The sequence below is a fragment of the Elgaria multicarinata genome, chromosome 3, assembly GCF_023053635.1.
Source record: "Elgaria multicarinata webbii isolate HBS135686 ecotype San Diego chromosome 3, rElgMul1.1.pri, whole genome shotgun sequence".
Taxonomy (NCBI): domain Eukaryota; kingdom Metazoa; phylum Chordata; class Lepidosauria; order Squamata; family Anguidae; genus Elgaria; species Elgaria multicarinata.
The window spans coordinates 104589302-104610748 of record NC_086173.1 but is presented as its reverse complement, the minus strand read 5'-3'; the positions used below and the strand labels follow the sequence as shown (position 1 = coordinate 104610748).

The following is a 21447-nucleotide window of genomic DNA, read 5'->3' as shown; positions in this document are numbered from 1 at the left end:
CCAGAGAGTCACTGACAATAACGTCGAGGAAGGAAGGAGACTAACCTTTTGAAAACATCCAGCATAGACAGACAGAGGCATGAAGGGCAGAGGGTTGCAAGCACTGGGGCAGGCAGGGGCATTCATACTACCTCCAATGAAAGAGAGGAATGGGTTCTGAATTAAAGAAACTGGGATTTCTGAATGAAAATCACATTTGCCTTTTGGGTGCCATGGCGACCAAGCCTCCTGGGAAAGATGTATCATTGGCTAAAATGATTTTCCATGTCTATGGTGCTCTTTTTCAGAGCCGTATGGACACCAGGGATTTGGCTTGCACTCAAATCACCTTAGGCTGCTATCCTATTATCTCTTAGACGCTAGGCAGGGTCAGGCCAGGCCAGTTAAGTTAGTCCCATTGGTCTGGAAGTGTTTGCAGGAAAGATGCTCTATGGGTTATATAAGCTAAAACTGCTTCTTAATTCAGCCCCCCTGATTCCCTCAGACACATGATGCCATCCATGCGCCGTTCACACTTACTTATCACCCCCATCATCAAACTGTCAACACAGCAAATGCAGGGGCCTGCCAGCTGAGAACATGGTAGTATGGTCCACTCAGAGGAGGGTACATAAAACCCACACTTGCACATTTTACTTTTCCAAGTACTTTCTTCTGCGCTTCTTATTCTGTGCACAGTAAGGTTACCACCATTTTCCCCCCAGAAAGGGCTCCTGTGCATTGAACGCAGGGTTGGGCAACTTGTGCCCCTCCAGATATTTTTGCCTATAACTCCTATGATCCCTCATCATAGTCTATGTTCGCTAGGGCTGATAGGTAATGTAGTCCAAAAATCTGGAGGACCACCCCAATTTAACAACTCCATGATAGGCAGAAATTCAACAGCAGCTGCCTTTTTTCTAACATAGAAACACAGTGAGGTGAAAAAGCTTTTCCTATTGAATGTCTACCTGTTATTCAGTTCTAATTCAGTAGAAGAAAAAGAGAGAGCTGGCAAACTGGGGCCTTAGCTAGACGGGACTTTACCCCGGGATCATCCTGTGCATCCACATGACACACAGAGGATCCCGGAATTAGGGAGGGATCATCCCTCCCTTGCCCCGGGATAGAGCCCTACACTTTGGGCCCAGTTTTTCTGCGGTCTTGGGCTGAGCCTGAGTCCATGGAACGTGTAGCCCGTTACCACGGGTTGACCTGGTTCCGCGTGATTCCTCGAGCAGAGCCGGGAGCTGTGCCCATCAGGGGCAGGGTGGGGAGGAGAGGGGAAACTGTTTTTTTAAAAAACATACCTTTTGGGGCTCGAGAGCTCGTGCGCGCCTGTTGCTTTAAAAAAAAAAAGGCAGGTGCAACGCCTCTCCTCCTGAGTTCATCGCACCTCACGTGTAAATGGAGGAGGGGTCTCGTGATAATCGCATCGCGGGATCTTCCCTCCTCCATCGTGGAATAAAAGGTAGGTCTAGCTAAGGCCTTAGTGTCAGACCAGGTTCATAGATATGCCCTGAGACTGAGCCATTTTGAACATTACAATAAGTGGACGAAACACACCTGACTTGGGCTCCCTGTTCACCTACTGCACTGCTCTGGCTCACCTGATAGCCATCTTGCTTATTCCGCCCCTTGTAGAGATGTATGTTCTTTCCCTGCCATGGAAGCTTGTGCATCTCCCCATCAGAGAACGATGTGCAAGAACAAATTTGAGATAACTTCAGGGAACAGGAAGTCTGTGTCAACCCATCGCATATCTTGTCAACTTCCTTTTTTGGGTTGCAACACATCTGGAATGATGTCAAGAGCTCCACATGGCAACTCTGCCAACCGTGGGCATTGCTTATGGCTGCAGGTCCATTTGCCTTTACAGTGTTTTCAGCCGTGTCCCTTTCTAAGCAGGAAAAATGGGGGTGGAGGGTGAAGAAAAAAGAAGCCTCAGAGTAACGGCGAGCCTACGATCACAAAGCAGAACTCCACGTGCAGCACATCACGACAAACATGTGCCAGTCTGCTATAAATACAACAATGTGTTGATTAGTAGAACTATTTACATGTTCTCGAGTTTTCAAGGCTACAAATGTGAGTGTGTGGGAGACGGAAGAGCGGAGGAAAACCAAGCCTTAGAAACCTTAGAGGTCCAAGAACTGAAATGGAATGTTCATGTTAAAATCATACTTTCTGTGTACATTTCTCTCAACATGGAAGACAGGCTCAGGCTCAGGTTTTGACAGTCAGTGTTTCACTGTTACATGTCCAATGTTACGTCCTACTGCATGTCAATTATCAGATGTTACAAAATACTGATTGCCACTATGTAACATTACATGTCAAATATTGACTTAAAGACAGGAGATTTAGTTGAATTTCATAAGGATTTACCAAAATGTGTAAGGTTTTCATATTTGGGACAGAAAGAACTTGACATTTAAAAAAGAAAAATGTGGGGGAAACCAAAATGGACAGATTCGTCCATATGGGCCCAGGGCTTTGAGTGCTTAGTTCTTAAAGGTCTGGGTTTGAATCCCTGTGTATTCAGCCATGTTAGTGCTTAATTAGGGTTGTCATGCCATTTTCGGGGCAGGCTCATCTTTTACTGCAGGCAGTTACAACATGGGAAGATGGAGCACCACAAGTGAGATCGTAAGGACAGGCAAGAGGATTTTGTCGCTCTTGCCAAGTGGCTGTTTGGCCATTCTCGAAAACGGACAATGAAGTTTCCCTGCTGGGTTTGGATGTCACAATAAGCCATCCTGAAAAAAAACCACCCTGAACAATCCAATCATAAAAACCATGGATTCTCAGGGTGACTTGTTCGTGAAAAATAAGCCAGCCTGTGAAAACTGCGCTGGGTTCGGGCATCACCACAACCCACCATGGATGCTCACTCATGGTGGTTTGTCATGTCATGTGAACCAGACCACAGACATAGTGACATATTTCCCATCCAAATTGACACTTGAGCCAAACCTTTAGTTATGCTAAGAGTGGAAGAGCTGCAACTTGGGCTTGTCCTGTCTGGTCTGGGCTTCTCACGTTACACTGGCAAAAGCAGGCAGGAACTACACTACAGGAACTGGCCACATCCAGTGTAATGTCAATGTTTCTACAACGTAGCTGGAAAGAGCTGCTAAGAATGAGCATTTAAAATTTGCTCAGTGGTCTGCAACTAGTCTTTCTTTCTTTCTTTCTTATCCTGCCTTTCTGCCAAAAAATGGTGCTCAGTGTGGCTAAAAATAAAATCCGGATTAAACATAAAATCCTAATTAAAACATAGTATAAAAACAAGTAAATAAAAAAAACAGTTACAAACACAAAAACAACAGCAGCATGAGCCAATTAAAAAAAAACCTTCAGCGACAGACCAGTTTATATTCCAAGCTGTGAGGAAGAAGGCCACATTTTATTACATATAAAAGTAATAAATAATAATAGTAATAATAATAACAATATTGTCAAGGCAAATGCAAGTAGAGTTCCCTTTCAGAACTTGGTGATTCGAGTTCAAGAGCTGAACTGAGGAGGACGGAGCCTGTGCAACTGGAGACATAGAGAGCGGGGTCAGCATGACCTTCTACCAATGTTAAGCCCTCACATGTTCAGATAAATGCTTGAACAGGGCAACTTTCTTTGCCCTATCTCACCCTGATCTCAGGTGTTCCCAATATTAAATAATAATAATAATAATAATAATAATAATAATAATCCAGTTTCCTGAGACTATGGTAATGAGGGATTAAAGTTGTTTCAGATGTTTAGATAAATTACTTTTTGCCCCCAATAACGTGTGCTCATGTAATCTTTTCTGTCTATGCTCCAAATCTGTGACTGCTGGCTGTTTTGTTTGGCTGCCTTTGCTCTCTTGGTAATACTCCCAAGGTTCTGTTAGAGCAAATCCACAATATAACAAGGTTAAAAGCCCAAGCGCTCCTTAAAACATATAGATGTTTAACCACATGGCTGAGTTTACACACCGCTCTATCCTTTATCCATCAACCAGGGTTAGGAAAAATAAACCTCTCTGTGACCAACTAGGTGACACCACTTGCCTCAGAAAGTAAGGATGCAGAATGGGAACAAACCACATCCTGTCTAAGAGGAAAGGTCATTCAGAACAAGTGTGTAACATTTCTAGACATGGTGGTCATGGTAGGACACTCTTCAGATCAAACTGTTTAAAGACAAAGCAGCTTCTCTCACACAGAATTTTAAGTGTATGCTTATTTCTTCCCGTTAGATGGCTAAAAATAGTTGCAGTACAGTTCCAGAAAGCCACAAACAAGATACTGTGAAAAAAAAGAGCTACCTCACACATCTGATGCTAGGTGCTATTATTAACCTGAACCTTGTCCAAGGATATCTTGGGAGAAAACTAGGAGAGGAATGTAGGATCAAGGAGAGAAAGCAGACTTACTATTGCAACCTGTGTGATCAGCTGGAAAGATGCATGTTTGTACTTATACACATGTTTTAAACTCTTCCTCAAGAGCCACCGTAATGTATATTCTAGTAAGAAAGGGTCATCAATTTATATCAGAGGTAGACAACTTGATGGGCTCCAGATGGCTTGGACTACAATTCCCATAATCCCTGAACATTGGTCATGCTGGATAGGGAGTTGGAGTCCAGAACATCTGGAGACTCATGTGGTTTATATCCTTTGAAATGTACCTGTGCATTAAGCTTTCTGTAATAAAGTCCACACAGGCAAAGTTTTCACATGGCCAGTTTTAAACAGACATGTCATCACCAGCTCTCAGTTTTAAGCTCAGCAACAATACAAGGTAGTGGACAAATGTTAAATTTGTATGCACTTAAATTACTTTATTTATTTATTACATTTATATCCCACCCTTTTTTCCTCCAAGGAGCCCAAGGCAGCGTACATAATCCTCCATAATAGAAGTGAAGCACTGTCATTCCCCCACTCCTCTGGCAGATGAGAAAAAAGCATTAATAGAAGAGAATAGCTGAGCAGAAAGATATTCTTCCTACTTTTTAAGGTGTTTTTTTAAAAAAAAACACCCCCCCCCTTCTCTCAGCACTTGGAGGAGCCCAGCAGTTCTTACTGAATGCCTATTGGAGACCATTGGAAATGCCATTGGAAACCCTCTCAACAACTGGCTACATTTAAAAAGGGTTTTGTGAACTGCCCAGAGAGCTTCGGCTATTGGGCGGCATAAAAATGCAATAAATAAATAAATAAATAAATAAATAAAAGGTATGTGCAAATTCTGTCCCCATCCCCAAGGAGAAAAATTCTCCAAATTTCTCACCTCTCCCAACCTCTTTCACCCAAGTTTTCGTTTCCCCCCCATGAAATGCTGAAAATGGAGTGGTCGAAGTTTTTGGCACAGCACTAGCTTGTTCAGTGTTCTGGCTTGTATGGAGAACCTCAATAGATACAGCATATAAAATCCAGTAATACTTCTCTTTTTCTCTGTTTCCATCTTTTTCCCGCCTCTTCCTTGACTGACGGAAGGATTGCTCTCCTTTCTCCTAGCTTTCCTTGTAAGACCGAGGAAGGCTCCACAGTCTAGAATCTACAAATAAACATTTACCATTTGGTTACCATTTATAAACTTTTTATAATAAGCCAAGCTAGAAATCTGTAGTGTCCAGACACATGGTGGGGCAATTTTTTTATTATTATTTAAAGCATTTTAACCCCAACCTTTAGTGAAAAGGGTTCCCAGAGCAGCTTACAAAGATCAAGTTGTATGACAATCCCTGGCCTCAGGGTTACAGTCTTAAAGACATGACTCAAAAGTAAAAAGAGATGGAAGGAGGAAGTTCAGGCACCAGTTCTTAACGTTACAGTTCTTATCACAGCCAACTGGGATGAAAAAATAGTTTCCTCTAGTTGAAATACAAAGCTTCATCACACGTACCTGCTTCCCTCGGATTATCCCCATAGCGCTAAGCTTTCACGGTTGTTGTTGTTGTTTTTGCTACCAGGCAACAGCGATCCTTTGCATACCAGGAAGTGAGTTTAAGGGGGAAAATGTAAAAAATCATAAAAAATCAACGGATGACCCAATTCAATTCAAATTTGGTATGCTTAAAGCTCTCCCTAATATCTATTACTGTGCTAATTTTGGTGTCTTTATCTTTAAAGCTCATGCAGATGTAATCATTTCTTTAAAATCCTGCTCCTGCACCCCAGCAGCGGCTCAGAAAATATGCTCAAAAAGTAGGGGCTAAATACAGCGAATCTTTTTGCTTTATTGCACAATTAAGGCAGGATGCATGGGAGTACTTCACAATCAAAGCAGATTATAAGGTGGAAAACTTCTGAGTCCTTTGCATGCAATTCGCAGTGATTGCACAGTATAACGCTGGTGTGATAAAGCTCAGTCAGACCTCCCATGAGGCACGGTGACTCCCCCTACTCAGGTGACAGATGGGAAGGGACAGAGGATCGTGCACCTCCATCATTAGGAGGGCCCCTGCAGGCAGTGCTGCTACTGCCACCCCAGCCCTGCTCTCCCGCTGCAGGAAATGCCCCAGCAATGGAGTAGCAACCAAGCAGGACTCCTTGGAGGAGCCGCCACCACCAAATCTCTCCCTGAGTCCTCTACGGAAACATATCAGACAAGCGGGCTCTCTGGAGAGGCTGCCTGCCCAATCTCTCTGGAAGGACCGCCCAATCTCTCCCCTTGAAGACTCTCCCAAAGTGAGAGATCAGGCAGGCAGGCAGCCTCTCTGGGGAGTCTGCTGGACCTACATGATCATCTTAGGAAGTGGTAGTACAGGCAGTGTCCAGGCCCACCACAAAATGCCTCGTGGGGCAAAATTCTCATCTGATCAAACACTGGGCTTCCTCAGGGACTGTGTACACCACAGTAATTTTACAAGCAATGACTGCAAGGCCTATGGTCACCAGTCTGATTCTAAACTGGGGCAGGATCTACACTACTGCTTTATAACGGTTTATAATAGTATTGAGAACTGTTGGGGCCCATGACACACCCCGAATACAGTTTTCAAACTGCTTTATGCTGTTTGGTGTAGATCCAGCCTAAGGTACTGTCTATTTCATCCATTTCCACCTAAGCAGTCACAAAAGGCTCCCATTATGTTGGATAAAGAGAGTCTTGGTGGTGCTTCTTAATTTTATTTATTTATTTATTACATTTCTATACCGCCCAATAGCCGGAGCTCTCTGGGCGGTTCTTAAAGCCGGCACTTCATTTGTTTGTTGATAAGGCAAGTCAGCTGTCACCTCCGCTATCGCCATCTGATGGGACTGAGCCTTCTCACACAGAGAACTTTAACCCAAGAAGTAGCAGTCATGTAGGAAGGTGCAGGGGTGGATAGAATCTTTCTTCCTTTTAATCTGCCCTTTTGTTTGTGCTCAGGATGGGAGTGGGGAAGAGATGACTGAAGGGATTTTTTTTTTTATCGTTCTAGAACATGCCTGTGCAGCTGGATGAATCAAGAGTCTCTAGACTTGCATATGGCCAGGGACAAGGAGAAAGGAATTTGGTTTCCTGGATTCTTTTGTTCACTTTTTCCTCATTATTATCTAATGTTTAAAAGAAATTAAGGCACACTCCTATGCATGTTTCGATAGGGGGGAAGTTCTAGGACATTTTTCATGGCTGGCGTGGGAAAGTTGGGAGTTCTAGATATTTTTTCTATATAAACATGCAAAGGATTGCACCTTAAAACACCTGTTAGCTATATTTTGTTTCCCCAGCCCCCTTAAATATTCAATTGCCATTTATTTTGCCTGTCTCTGCACCCCAGCAGATACGTGGAATGGCAGGTAGAAATTGAGCAGGCCGCAGCCTTTCCCGGCTTGGAAAAGCTACCTTTTCCCTGCTGATGGAAGTCAACACAGCTAACAGAGGACAAGGTAGACCTATAACGTCACATTCAATAGTGAATTAGAGAGTAAAAGTGCAGTTGCTGTGTGTTCACAGCATTTTTGACAGAAATTAGCACATTAAGGACAGGTGGGCAGGTAAAGGCTCAAACTTGAGCTTCTTCCCCATGATTTCAAGTGACATTCAAAATAAAACTCACCCTGCCAAATGAAGCAGCAAGAGTCATGACCTTGTCTTGGTTCATGAGCACCTGTCATTCTCACTAACATCGATTTCTGTCAGGAGTTTAGCGCATCTCTCAGGATTAAGCACAGGAATGGCCGGATTAACCAAGGTGCTACCTGTCTAAAGATCCTATGGATGTGTGATGGAATTCAGAGGGCTGAACATTTCTTAAAATTTAGGCACCAACTTATTTGACAGATGCAGCCCATTCATATCCACCACTGTAGTCGGCAAAATCTCAACAAACAGAAACCAGCAGCATACCTGTCCTGCCAACAAATTAGTTTCAACCAGTGAGATGAGGTCAAGTCTTTCAGAAAGTTCTTTTTGCTAATTCAGACCCTTTGCCCCTCAAGACCAAACCACAGGGCCTTCAAAATTAAACTGTGTGTGTAACCAAATACCACACAAATACCGACTATCAAACACCAATCATGGTTGGAGTAGTGTGTTAAAGGCAAAGGGAATAATGTTCCTTTAAAGAGGCAGGAAGCCAAGTGGGAAAGGCAAGGGTTTGACACAGAAACATGGTTTTTAAAGAAAAAATAATATTTATTTGCAATATAAACAAAGTCCCAATATTGGGTTCAGGATATATAGGGTCACTCATTTTTCCTTCATAAACACAGAAAGCAAAAGCTGTCCCTCACTAACAAGTTCTCATTTATACGAAGAGGATGCATCTTTAAGAAGACCACCATTGGCACAGGAAGCCTTTATACAAACCAGCTTAAGATACAGATGCACTAAATCCCTGAAAAATAAAAATTCCTCCTTGAGGTAAGATGCAGTTAGGAGATTTCTCATTTGCTTGCTCATCCACACATAGTGCTCCACTTTTCCTGCCCTGGTGACCCAACAACCCCAACATTGTTACATTAAAAAAATAAGAACAAAGAAAAAAAACTCAACAAAAAACAAGTCATTCCAATATTCTGGTAATATTTCTTTTTTAAAAACATACACACGCACACATACACACACACCACAGTTTCATGATGTGACAGCATTAAACATTCTTCCACATGGAGATTTTTTTGTGGGGTGGGGATATATAGAAACTGAATATTGGGGGAGGGGGGACTCCGTGGCTTTTTAAAAGTTACTTTGATAGTGAAAGTGGAAAGGAGGCAGGGAAAAAGGAGGGACTACATTGCAGCCAATATTTTTTTTCCATGTCCATTTTACCCTCCTCCCGAAAATAATAGCAATAATTCAGCACCACTTCTGCCTCTTCCAGTATAATACATTAGTGAGAAATATAAACAAGTCTTCTTGTTGTAGAAGGCACAGCAAAGAAGTTACCTAGAAAAAAAGTTCACCAAAACGCTCCAATGGCCTTAGAAATCAACCAGTTTCCCCACACCCTTTCTAAACGACATAATACCATGTCTTCCTGTGGTTCATAAGCAAGGTGTCCTCTGGCTATGCATTAAAAAGTCTCTGCTCAAGCTTTTTAAAGTAGCAGTATCATTTGATTCTGCTTTAACCTCCCTGCTGCCGCTGCACCCTCCACACACGCACACACATACACATACACAGAAGAATCAAGTGTGCCAGATAAATGCCAACGTTACTGAAAGTATTTGCCTTGCTTCGGAAGCTGGGATGATTTCAGGCCAGCTGGGTGACGTTAACAGTCGTAACAGGCTGCACAGAGCAACCAAGAGCCTCAAAACATGCTCCTACCAGCTCTGAATGGAGGTTATGTGAGATGTAATCGCAGATAACATCAAACAGAGTGGCAATTGGCGTAGAGTAGGGTGTGGGTTGGGGTGTTTTTTTTGGCAAGGTTGGTATTTTAAAAAAAGCACATTGGCGCTTAGTCACCTTGGCTGATTCAGTGCAGAAGAGATTGTGAAGGTGGGCATGTTGAAGAGAGGGGTCTGATCACCAACTGGCCCTCTCAAGTCAGGAAAACTCCAACCAGATGCTAACAAACAGTAGCAACAGGTCTCTCTCTCTCTCTCTCCCAGTACCCAGTAACATGCCAGAATATATCAAGGCTTTACAAAGTGTGCAAAATGCATTTGGTCAATAGAAACATTTGATTTTTTTTCTTCCTCTTTTTTATCTAAAAAACATGAAATTGAACAAAAACAGAATAAAATACTGGTTTTGCAACCTTGTCTGTACAAACAGTCAGGAACATACATATTTAAAAAGAGCTTGAACCCAAGAAAGAGTAAAGATTACCTCCTTTTTAAAAAAGTAAACTGGGTTTTAAAACAACAGTCTCAGGCCAACACTTATTGGTCAAGGTTGCCAAGTGCATACGTCTCCTTTGCTTTCCACACCAAACTAACACACACAAGTCATGTTTATGTGTGGTACATGCGCGTATGTGTGTACGGGGTGTGCATTGTGTCAGTCTCTACACACTCAGGAAAGCAAGTTATTGCCAGTAACAGCTGCGTTCGGAATGCCAGGTCATTCCCCACATTAAGTAACTCTGGAAATGTTAACTCCTCTGAACCCATTTTGATTAGCATCAGAATACTAATAAATGGCATATGCCTTTTTCAGTAAAGCAGCAACCAGACAGCTCTGCTTGGCGAAACCAGTTCTTTCAAGGCTGACTGGAAAGATTTTTTTCCCCTTTCAGGAATTTGAAATGCTCAAGAGAAGCTATTCAAGGCTTGGGGTCCACCCCAAAGAAACTCTCCTTCATGTGGACTCCAAAGTGTTCAGCTGAAACAAGTTGTGATTAGTTGGGGTAGTGAAGTAGAGCTGTTCTCCCGGGGAGCGGTTGTCACACGGGCTATTGAGCCCCAAGGTCCTCTCAAAGTCCAGGAGTTGGCCCATGAAATTAAAGTTTGGGGAGATGTTGGACTTTTTCCTTTTTACAAAGTCGTAGGCATCGTTGAGAGACAAGTTGAGCTTTTGCATTAAATAGGCAACTGTTACCGTCACAGATCTGCTGATGCCAGCTAGGCAGTGAACAAGAATACCACACTTCTTCGAACGGGCCTCATCTAAAACATAGAGAAAGAAGGACAAGTTTAGCATTCTGGACCAAAGGAAAAGTCTTTAAAACAGGCCTAGGTGGAAGCCTACACTATCAGCTTAGGACAAATATCGCAATAGATTTATCATCATCATGATTGCTATTATCATCAAGTAGTTCCATGCATTCCTGGATAATTACTCATTTTCCTTTAGTTACGTGCTCTCCTCAAGTTTCTTGTCATGTATAGCTGCATACACAACAGCAACCAGCACTTCACAGTCAGGACAGTTAACAAATATTAGTTCATTAAATCTTGCCACATAAAGGTGATGCAAGCAACTGTCATCAGTGGAGAAGATAAGGAAATAGTAAATATCTTGAGGGGAGGAAGTCAGAATTGTAGTTTTGCCTCTGAAGTTCCCTGAATCTTTTTAAGACACAGTTCAGCTCACTCTTCTTTCAAAGTAATTTTGCTATTAAGCAATGTTTGGGTAGCAAGCTGCAACTAGTAAAACACAGCAACATTGACACATGGCAAAATACTACTACGAAGGCCAGACAGAGTTGCTAGCTTTGATGAGGGTCTTTATGTTTTCTGAATATAGTTGAACCAGCTTCAGATAGGTGCTGAAGAACTGAACTGAAAGTAACACTTTGGACTTGTCGGGGGAGAGAGATATAAGAACAGAATCCAGTCAGAAAGTTTTTGATTAATTAAAAAAACCCTATTTAATTACATTCAAATAGATAGCAGCAGGCAAAGAAGGTAGTCTGCTGCTTTAGGGCAGAAACATACATTGGTGACTGGGCCATGTAATTATGGTGCCTAAACATAACTGACACTGGAGAATAAGGTCCCAATCCTAGACCCATTTGCCTGTGAAGTCAGTTTGGAGCTGCAACCCTATGCATAGTTCTCTGGAATTTAAGCCCCATTGAGTTCAACTGGACTTACTTCCTAGTACATCTGCATAAGACTGCACTGTTAGAAAGCTTAGTACAGTGACCCGTAGCAAAGGCCACAACCGTAAAGCACAATTATGCAGAACTACGTTCCACTGGTGTCAATGGGATTTATTTCAGAGTACACATGTTTAGGCCTGGATTTTAGGCCTGGTGAAATTTACAGCCTAACCACCTTAGCTAGAGAGTCTAAGATGAGAGGTCATTAGCTAGATAACTGGTAATAACAGGGAAAGAAATAATGGACATATGCAATGATGTGAGCTAAGAAGTCAACAAGACACTAAGCCAGAGATGGGCAACTTTAGAGGTCCAAAGGCCATTATTCCCCCCACCCCCCGAACCCCTCATGGGCTGCTCTCCTATGGTGTTAAATTCAGCAGCCACAGGAAAAAAACAAAAACCCACAGAGTTTTGCCAAAGATTTTCTGTGGAGCCTATAAGGCCATTGAGTCCAACCTCTTGCAAAATGTGTGTGTTTTAGGCTTCCATAGCATTTTGCTGCTGAAAATTGGCGGTAAACCAAAAATGGTTTTGCTGCTGCCATGAATTTCAGCAGCATGACAGGGAGAAAGGGGGTTACACTGGGGGGGTACACATTGTCCACTGCAACATTAAGCAATGCCAGGTGACAAGGACTACTTGTTCAGTAGTGTCAAGCAAAAAACTTTCCCAGAGGTTTTTTGGTGTCCTATCTGAATGCAGTTGTTTTTTTGTTGGTTTTTAGTTTTCTGGTGAATGGGTGAGGTAACGTTTCCTGTCAAAAAACCAAAGCATAGTGTGGTTTCCACAGAAAAGATGTTTTTGACTGAGCCAGTGTCTAAATACCACATTCTATCAGCATCCCTTTTAAGCAAAAACAAACTCTCATCAACTGATAAGAACAATATAAAAGAAGAAATAGATTTTACAATATTTTTAAGAACTGTGGTAGTGCAGGCCTACATATATCTAGATATCAACGTGCCCTTAAATTTAAACTTGTACTTTCCCTCAGAATAAGTTAGTTTACAAGTTAGTTGGGAAGGCTGCAAGCAAGCACATGAACAGCTTTGATATATCCTAGCTTTGCAGGATACTCAGGCACACCTGCACTAGCTCTCCATCTCTACTATCACAATAAAACAGATCTGTGGCTGGTATATAGGACTATATTATCAATAGTAGCATACATGGTTTTGTTAGATAAATACAGCAGGCATTTGTATCCCTGCATCACAACAGCAATTCTGAAAAGTGAAAATGATCCTAGAAAGGTTCCATTAGACACAACAGTTCCAACCACAATTCAAAGTGCTGGTGTTTACATTTAAAGTCCTAGACATCTTGAGACCTAGGTAATTTAAGGACTGCCCTTTTCCCATATGAATCTACCTGTACACAGAGGTCATCTTCAGAGCTGCTACTTTGGGTGCTTCTGCCTTCTAAGATAAGGCAGGTGGCAACCAAAGAAAAGGCCTTTTTAGTTGTGGCACTCAGCCTTTGAGATACTTTCTCAAGGAAGGCTCATCTGGAGCCTACCTTATTATCTTTTGGGCACTAGGGGAAAAAATACCCCTTTTCTATTTTTTTACGCTTCTTAAATACCACCTGAATTGCCTTTGGGTTTTGTCCTGCTACTTCTTCCTTTTACCATTTTAATTTATTTTATTTATTTAGCTTGATATGCTAAATAAATGCACCAGAAATACTGATGTGTAGGAACAAAAGTTTTAAAATCAAATAAGTCTCATGTTTTAGCTCCTTTAGATGGTCAGCATAGGGTTTTTCTCTGCAACCATAATAACCTCCTAATAATGTCTGCTGAGAAACTAGCTGGTTCACACATGCATATCCATCACTTGAGGCCTTCAGTATCAAGACATAACTTGAATGTGTTAATGAAGGATCAGAAATGGAACTTTACTATCTGTTCACTTGTTCAGTTTCAACTTCAGTGATCTAGTAATGCACATACATGCATAAGCCCACCCTAAATTCTCCTATTTTCGGTGATTTCCAAACTGCAACCCAAGAAAACTTGGGGTTTCTTAATGAGAAAATCAGTAATGACAGCCAACCTTCCCTGAAAGGTAGCCTTCCCAACACTACTGATCTTCCCCAGCAATCCATGGGAACAGGTAAAGGGGTGGATGACTTCTAAGTTTTGTTCCCAGTTGTTTCAAGGTGATAATGAGGCACAGCAGGCCTGGGCAGTGTCCACATGAACCAAGTGTACACCGTGGAATATACTCCCAGAATCCCCTGCACTATACAGAGCTTCCATGGCAAATGCTCAGCAGACATGTCAATGTGAGAGGCTTCCCTGGAGGTTGACTTTTTGAAGATGACATTTTATCTACTTCTTGCATCATGAAGCAACTTTTAGACAGGTACTGTACACTCCAAATTCTTGGACACTCAATTTTTGCAGCTGAAAATACTCATAAATAAAATGAATAAGAAACCATGACAGAGGGTAGAATTGTTAGGCCGTGTATAATTAAATGCTCAGCATCGAGTCCCAGGAACAAAAATAAACCCAACAAAACAAAGAAAGCAACCTTCTTTAAAACTGTTCCAATGGACGTGGTCTTTGTTCCACTAAAGTCAACTAGAGCATGGCCTTTTGGGCTTTAAATGCAATAAGGTCTGCTGCCAAAACCGGTTACACTGAAGTGCTCAACGTTGGCATGTGTACCAGGTACTGAAATTAAGAGGCATAAAATAGGGCTGATTAATTTACTGTAGGCAGATTGTAATAAACAGTTACTGAAACCCCTGGACTAGTTACAGAAAACTACCAGTTGCTAAAAGGGCTGTTCCATTGAAAACAGGATGCCCAAACACCTACCAATGAAAGCAATGGCCTCGGGAAAGAATTGGGAGAGATTCTGACTCCAGTGATCCGAGATGGGAATCTGTTTGTACTTGAATTCTCCGTCGTGCTCAAACATGTTGGGAAGGTTGGGAGTAACATTCAGGATATACTTGATGCCGTATTTGCCCAAGACATCCAAGTTGGTGGAATCTTTGGCACAACCCAGATACAAATAGGGAAGGATCTGGACAGGAAAAGCTGGCTGGTTGTTCGGGATTGGGCTCCCATCAGACTCTGTGGCACTGCTAGGCTCCCGGTCAGACTCCCCATCTGAACAATCGGAGCTTATCCTCAGCCCGCCCAAGCCAAGGACAGATGCAGGAGGAGAATTGGTGGGAGAAGAGGTGTCAAGATTGGTTTCACAATGCTCAGAGTATTCGGTTTGAAATTTGTTGAATCCACCTGTGGAGGCAAAGAGAAGATATATTTTAGTGTCACTGTATCTTAAAGCTACAGTTATCTGAATATGTATTACAGGGGAAAGTTGTCCTCCTTAGCTAAAAACTATTGAAAAAGTAAACTTCCCTAAGTCCTGACTTTGTATGTACAGTCTGATTTATGGTCCAGTTGGTCACACACTCCTCTTCGTAGTGCCATAGAAAACAAAGGCAAGTCCTCCTAGCAGGAAGTACTATGCAGGCATAACATTAGCAAAATCAGAGGGTTTAAAAAAGACTTGATGATGCAATCTTGCGCATGTCTACTCAGATGTAAGTCCCACTGGGTTTAATGGGATTTCCTCCCCAGTAAGTGTGCATAGATTGCTGCCTGATTTTCTCATCCTTCTCTTCAGTAGTAGTAGTAATAGTAGTAATTGTTAAGGTTGCCAACTCATCCAAAACAAGCCTGGCCTGTTCCTCTGACTTTAAAATCCAGGAGTCAGCAAATGAAAGTTTTCATAGCCTCGAGATGAGTACTATACCTGCTAACGTCTACAGATCAAGCTGCACAGGAGCAAGAGCCAGCAAAAATATTGGCAACTCTAATAGTAATGCCAACTCAGCACTACTCTGTTAAGTTATTCCAGCAGCCCTAGGTGCAAACAGAAGCCTGCACAACACCTAGAAGAAACTACTTCAAATATCTGCTACCTCCTCCCCCATTCAATCTCAAGACCATGACAAAATGCAGATTCCATGGCTTGGACATCAGCCAGCTTCCCCCCCACCCTCCACCTGCCCCCCACTTGCTTTGTTTGACATCCTTAACCGATGAAGAGTTTGGAGGAACTCAAAAAGCTTGCACAGTGTTTTGTGACATTTTGGTTGGCCTAATAAAAGATATTGCCCTAATATGGATTTTGGAATTCTACTTCAGATTGAAACAGCTGAAGCAGATGATCAAATGGTCCTCTGTTGCTGTTGTTTTAATCCCTGCATATAGAACACAAGCATGTCAGGCTCTGACCTTTTGCCTGACATCTAGTTTTCTACATGGTGGGATTTTGTTTGCTTGTTTGTTTATTAGAGAAACGTTCAATCACACAAGTCCCTCCACCTGCAGTTTGAAGCAGTATTGCCGAAACAGTTAGCACTAGGCATAATTTGTTCCAGTTTAAGAAAATCTCAGATTGCCTATTGAAGGAGGTATCTATAAGCACAGATTTAATATGCTTAACTTGAGGTGGGGACAGATGGCAAAATTAAAATTCATAGACCTATATGAACAAGTTTGCCATTTTTTTTATTTTGTGGAGGGAGGAATGCTGGGCTTTTAGCAGCTTCATGACAGGCAGAAATTCAGCAGCAGCTTTCCAGTATGACTATACAATTTTACAAAACACTTCATCTGCTGAATGGCTGCCTGTCATGTAGCTGCTAAAAGCAGAGGAGCCCTGCTGAAAAGGGAAACAACATTCACAGCAACTCAGCACAAGAACAAGAAAGTTCCAGTTCATTTTCCAGTGAAATTACTGAGGGAGGGAGGGGGAGGAGGAAGACGCTCTTTAGTAGTGTTAGCAGTATTCTGAAAATAACATAATACTCCAAAAGATCATCACAGACAGTAAGAAGCCATTGCATATCTGAGCTACTTTTAAAGATATTGCTCAATATGTGGGATAGGTATTAAGATATGCTTGGTAAAAGGGAAGCAGAGAATGAGACAGGAACTGAAGTTTGCTTTAAAAAAAAAAAGGAGTACTTGGACACTGCACTGCTTCAGTTAGAACATCACAACTGTATAGTTAAAAACAACACAATCCCAGAGTTGAGAAACTTACTCCAATATCACTTATGTAAATTCAAGGCTCTGTTAATGTGTTAATAGGAGTCAAAACTAAACTCCTCCTCCTAATCATTTATCTTTGGCCGTCTCCCTTTGATTTAGCAATTACAGAAGGGGAAATTTATTTGCTGCTTAATGTACATGAACAAGCATTTAAACATCATTACATGAATCTGATAAACAGCGTCATTGTAAGAGTCTTCTGGAAATTCAAGAATCTTGGCATTGCTGTGGTAAGGTCAGGGAACAGACTCTGCCATATTCATTTATGAAGGGGGGGGGGGGAATCAAGTTCCTTTTTTCCCCTCCTGAAAGAGAAAGACAATATGGAGAAGCCATTTTGGAATTTTAATTGGAAACATTTCCCACTAAGGCCCAGGAAAAAAAATGGAAAAGAAGGGAGAGAAAAGCAGCAGCTTAACTCTCTGTTAACTTGTACGTTTAAAGGAACTAGGAGGTAGTCAAGAGAAGGGAAAGTGACAGAAGTACAGAATTCAAGCGAAAGAACATTCTGAAGACTCACAAGAAATACTTATTAAGATAGTGAAAGAGGAAAGGAAAGGCTAGTGCACTGAGTCATCAAAAATAGCTGAAGAAAATTCATGTGGCCAAATTAATCCAGATACTGAAAAAATATAGTAGGAAACACCAGATGTGTTAGCCTATAATGATAATGCTGGCTGGGGATGATAGAGGTTGTATTCCAACACATCTAGCAGGTACCACATTGGGGAAGGCTGGTAGGAAAGAAAGCTTCATCCTTCACTTATAACCTACATACTACCCAGTACTTCCCTTTCCCCCTCTCTCCTGCCTCTGGAAACCCTAAATTTAGACAGATAGGTAGTGACCATTTTGATCTGTCGTTACCTGCTATTTTTGTCTCAATCCTGCCACCCAGTGACCACAGTGGTGTGTGTGTTGGGGAAAGCAAGGCAATTATACTTATCCTAGCAGACTTACACAGAGCAACTGTTTCAGAATGCCTTTTGAGAGCGAGGGATTGCTTTAGGAAATCTGAATGGGGAGCCTAATGAATTAAGATCTTCATTCAAATGAATTTCATTCAGAAACTGAAAGGCATAACAGAAGCCCAGAACTAGAATGGGCCAGAGAGGTCATCTACCTCAACCCACTATCCAAAGGTAAGCTCACCTACTACAGTCAACTCTCCAACACACACACACACACACACACACACACACACACACACAGAGAGAGAGAGAGAGAGAGAGAGAGAGCAGGAAACACTGCAAAAGCTTCTGGAGTTAGTCTCAATACACAAGCGATTAAACAGCTTATCAAATTTGGGGTTGTTGGTTTTCTAAACCACAGATGATGACAACCTGCCTCTGACCATTGTGCCCCTCCACAGATTAGTAGTGGCCACTACTCTCAGGTAATGGTGAATGCAGGATTTTAGGGTAAGTGGGGCCATTGGGCAAAAAAAGTTAGTTCCATGGAACAAGGTTTACACTGCTGTCATTCCCCTCCCCCAAATTCTGCTCTCTCCACATGTGTGTGGAAAATCTGCTCAATGACACCTGAACAGGACAGTTGGCCAGACAAAAAGAAGAAAAAAGGGGGGGAGAGGCTGGTGATCAGATAAACTCAGAGATGAGAGAGAGTGGGGGGTGCTATTCAAAAACAAGATGTAGAAACCTCACCAACTGGATTTCAGAATGAAGAGAATAAGAGGATCTACTTGGTGCCTCTCTGTGGATTGTTCCCCATTCACAGATATGGAAGAATCTGGCAGGAATTGAGCTTCCCTTTCTGGCATATGGGAAGTAGGAGGGAATAATGTCTCCCATGAGAGTTAAACCAAGAGGGAAAATTCCCTGGTTCTACCAGGGGAGGGGGAAGAAATGCAGCAAGGAGAGAATGGAGGGCTCAGTGGCCAAGATCTGCATGTACTCAGCACATGGAACCATTTTGCCAAACAACAACAACAACAAAAAGGGAAATGAAAGGCAAGAACAATATACTTCGCCAAAAAATAAAATAAAAACAGATTTTCCTTTGGAACCCCTAATGAATTTTTTAAAAAATGCTTTTTAAAACCTCCTTTTCTATTTTTGTGGATTTCTTAAGGTTAGTAATAGCCCGCCCACCCCCTCTCTACCCGGGGAGCAGAATCTTTGGGAAGTGGGGAAAGAAAAAGAGCCAAGATCTGGAGATCCGGCCTGCATGGTGGTTGGAAGATCCCAGGAAACCATCCATGGAGGGAAACCCGGACACAGAGGCAGAATGAGAGGGAGAGGGGTTGCCGCTAGGCGGGAACACCGCCAGTCGCTGCGATTGGGGGCTCTAAGGAGCCGGGCCGGGCTAGTGGACTAGAGTAAGGCGGGGAGGAGAGATCCTGGAGCCTCTGGCAGGCGATGGGATCGGCGCCCCGCTGCCCCATTTACCTTTCAGGTAAAACGCCTTGCACCCGTCGTCGCGCAGCTTCTGCAGCAAGAGGCCGAGGACCGAGGTGGGGGCGCCGTTGTCCTGCTGCCACTCGGCCGTGGCCTCGTCGTAGAGCAAGACGGTGTCCGCCTTGCAGCGCTTGACGAAGCGCTCCTTGTCCTCGTTGTTGGGGATGATGGAACGGATGGGCAGGTTGCCCTTCTTGAGGCGGCGGAGCATCAGGCCCGGGATGGCCAAGTTGATGGCGGTCTCGATGTGCGACGACTCGAAGAGCTCGTGCGGGCGGCAGTCGAGCAGCAGCAGCGAGCTGCCCCCGCTGGACTCCAGCTCCTCCTGCAGCCACTCCACGCTCTTCCACGGCATCGCCGCAGCCATGGGAGTCCGGGCGGTGCTGCTGCCCCAGATGTGATTTTTCATGAGGATCGCAGGAAAAGGGGAAGAAAGGGAAGCAGAGGAGAGCGGCCGCGCGCGGAAAACAAATCCCTGTCCGCGGGAGGCGGGAGAGAGAGAAATGCTCGACCACGACCTTCTCCAAACCACCGAAAACAGCCAACGAGAAGAGTTAGTGCCGCGTATGGGTTCAGAAACGATCCGGCGGGCGGTGCTGCCAGGGGCCCGCGTCGCTGCAGCGATCCCCCAAAATTGCGACCTGATCGGCGTGCCCGCTCTCGTCCTCTCGGTCTTGTCGCCTGCCGCCGTAAAGAGGTTTCCTTCCACTTGCAGCAGCAGCACGGGAGGAGCAGAAGGCGGGCGGGTAGCGGGGGAAGAGTCCGGCTTTTCTCCCCACCGCTGGAGCCCGGGCAGCAAGGTACTTGGCTGCGGATTGCCAGGTTAGTGGCGGCTCCTCCTACCCTGGAGAGGCGGCTCTTTCTCGCTTCGATTTAAGGCGCTGCTGCTGCTGCAGGCGCTGCGTCCTCCCGCTCTCTTCATCGCGGGCTCAGCCTGACAGCCTCAATTAAAAAGGGGCTTCGCCATCGCAGCGCGGCGTGTCACGCTCGGGGAGGCGGGACGTGGGCGGGAGGGAAGCCGAGAGCCCGGCGGAGAGGCCAGCCTTAAAGGGGAAGAGCCACTTCCTCGCCCGGACCGTCCTAACCCTCCTTTTTGGACGGCAAGTTTCAACCACTGTTACACCAGCTGGCCAGCAAAGAGGTTCCCTGGTCTTCTGCGCCCCGAATGCTCAACTCGGCGTTTGGGGAGGGACGCTTACTTCACTCCCTCCTCCAGTGTGTGTGTGTTAATTTATTTAAATACCTAACTAAACGACGGCCGGCTCTAAGCACTTCCTTGAAATAACTCTCGTTAAGCTCATTGGTAGTCCTACGTAGAGTAAACCTATTGAAATAAATGAGACCTAAGTTATAACTAACTTTTAAGTCTCATCTATTTCGATGGGTGTCTTCTATATAGGAGTAAGACTGGATGCTAACCATTGAAATTTACTTCGGAGAGGAGTCGCCTGGGTTAGTCCTGCGTAGTAGACCTAAGGAAATAAATGGAATTTATGACTAACTGAAGTCCCGTTCATTTCAATGGGCCTATTCTAAGTAGGACAAACATTGGATAGGCTGGGATTGGAGTGGGTGGGGAAGCAGGATTCACAGCCAATATTAATCTGGCTCCCTCCATCTAAGGAAGTGCTTAGATGTGTTGGACTGTAACTCCCATGACCACAGCGGGGACTTCAGGTTAAGAAAGGCTAAGATTAGTTATGCTGGTTGTTAATGCCCAGATTTATATTTGCACATATAACAAATTTCAATAAATTTAGAGCACATTCCTATGCACATATAATCAGAAAAAAGTCCTACAACACCCAGAGAATTCTAGGAATTATAGGACTTTTTTCTGTCAAAACATTCACTCCAAAATCAAAATAAATGACCACTACTAGAGCACCCAGTTTTAAAATTTGCATAGATTTTTTTAAAATTAAATCCTAAAATTTAAAATTTTATAGCTTTAATTTTTTTAAGCATATACATCTATAAACAGAT

At 43.3% G+C, this 21447-nt stretch overlaps 1 protein-coding gene across 1 annotated transcript; it reads right to left on the bottom strand.

The window, feature by feature from the left end:
- Window positions 1-8570: 8570 nt before the first annotated feature.
- On the bottom strand, window positions 8571-19879 carry DUSP7 (dual specificity phosphatase 7). Its single transcript, XM_063121136.1, has 3 exons — window positions 19453-19879; window positions 14789-15217; window positions 8571-11017 (listed from the first exon to the last, which is right to left on the bottom strand). Exons 1-3 carry the CDS (start codon window positions 19868-19870, stop codon window positions 10710-10712), a joined length of 1155 nt encoding a protein of 384 aa, XP_062977206.1. The 5' UTR covers window positions 19871-19879; the 3' UTR covers window positions 8571-10709.
- Window positions 19880-21447: the final 1568 nt, after the last annotated feature.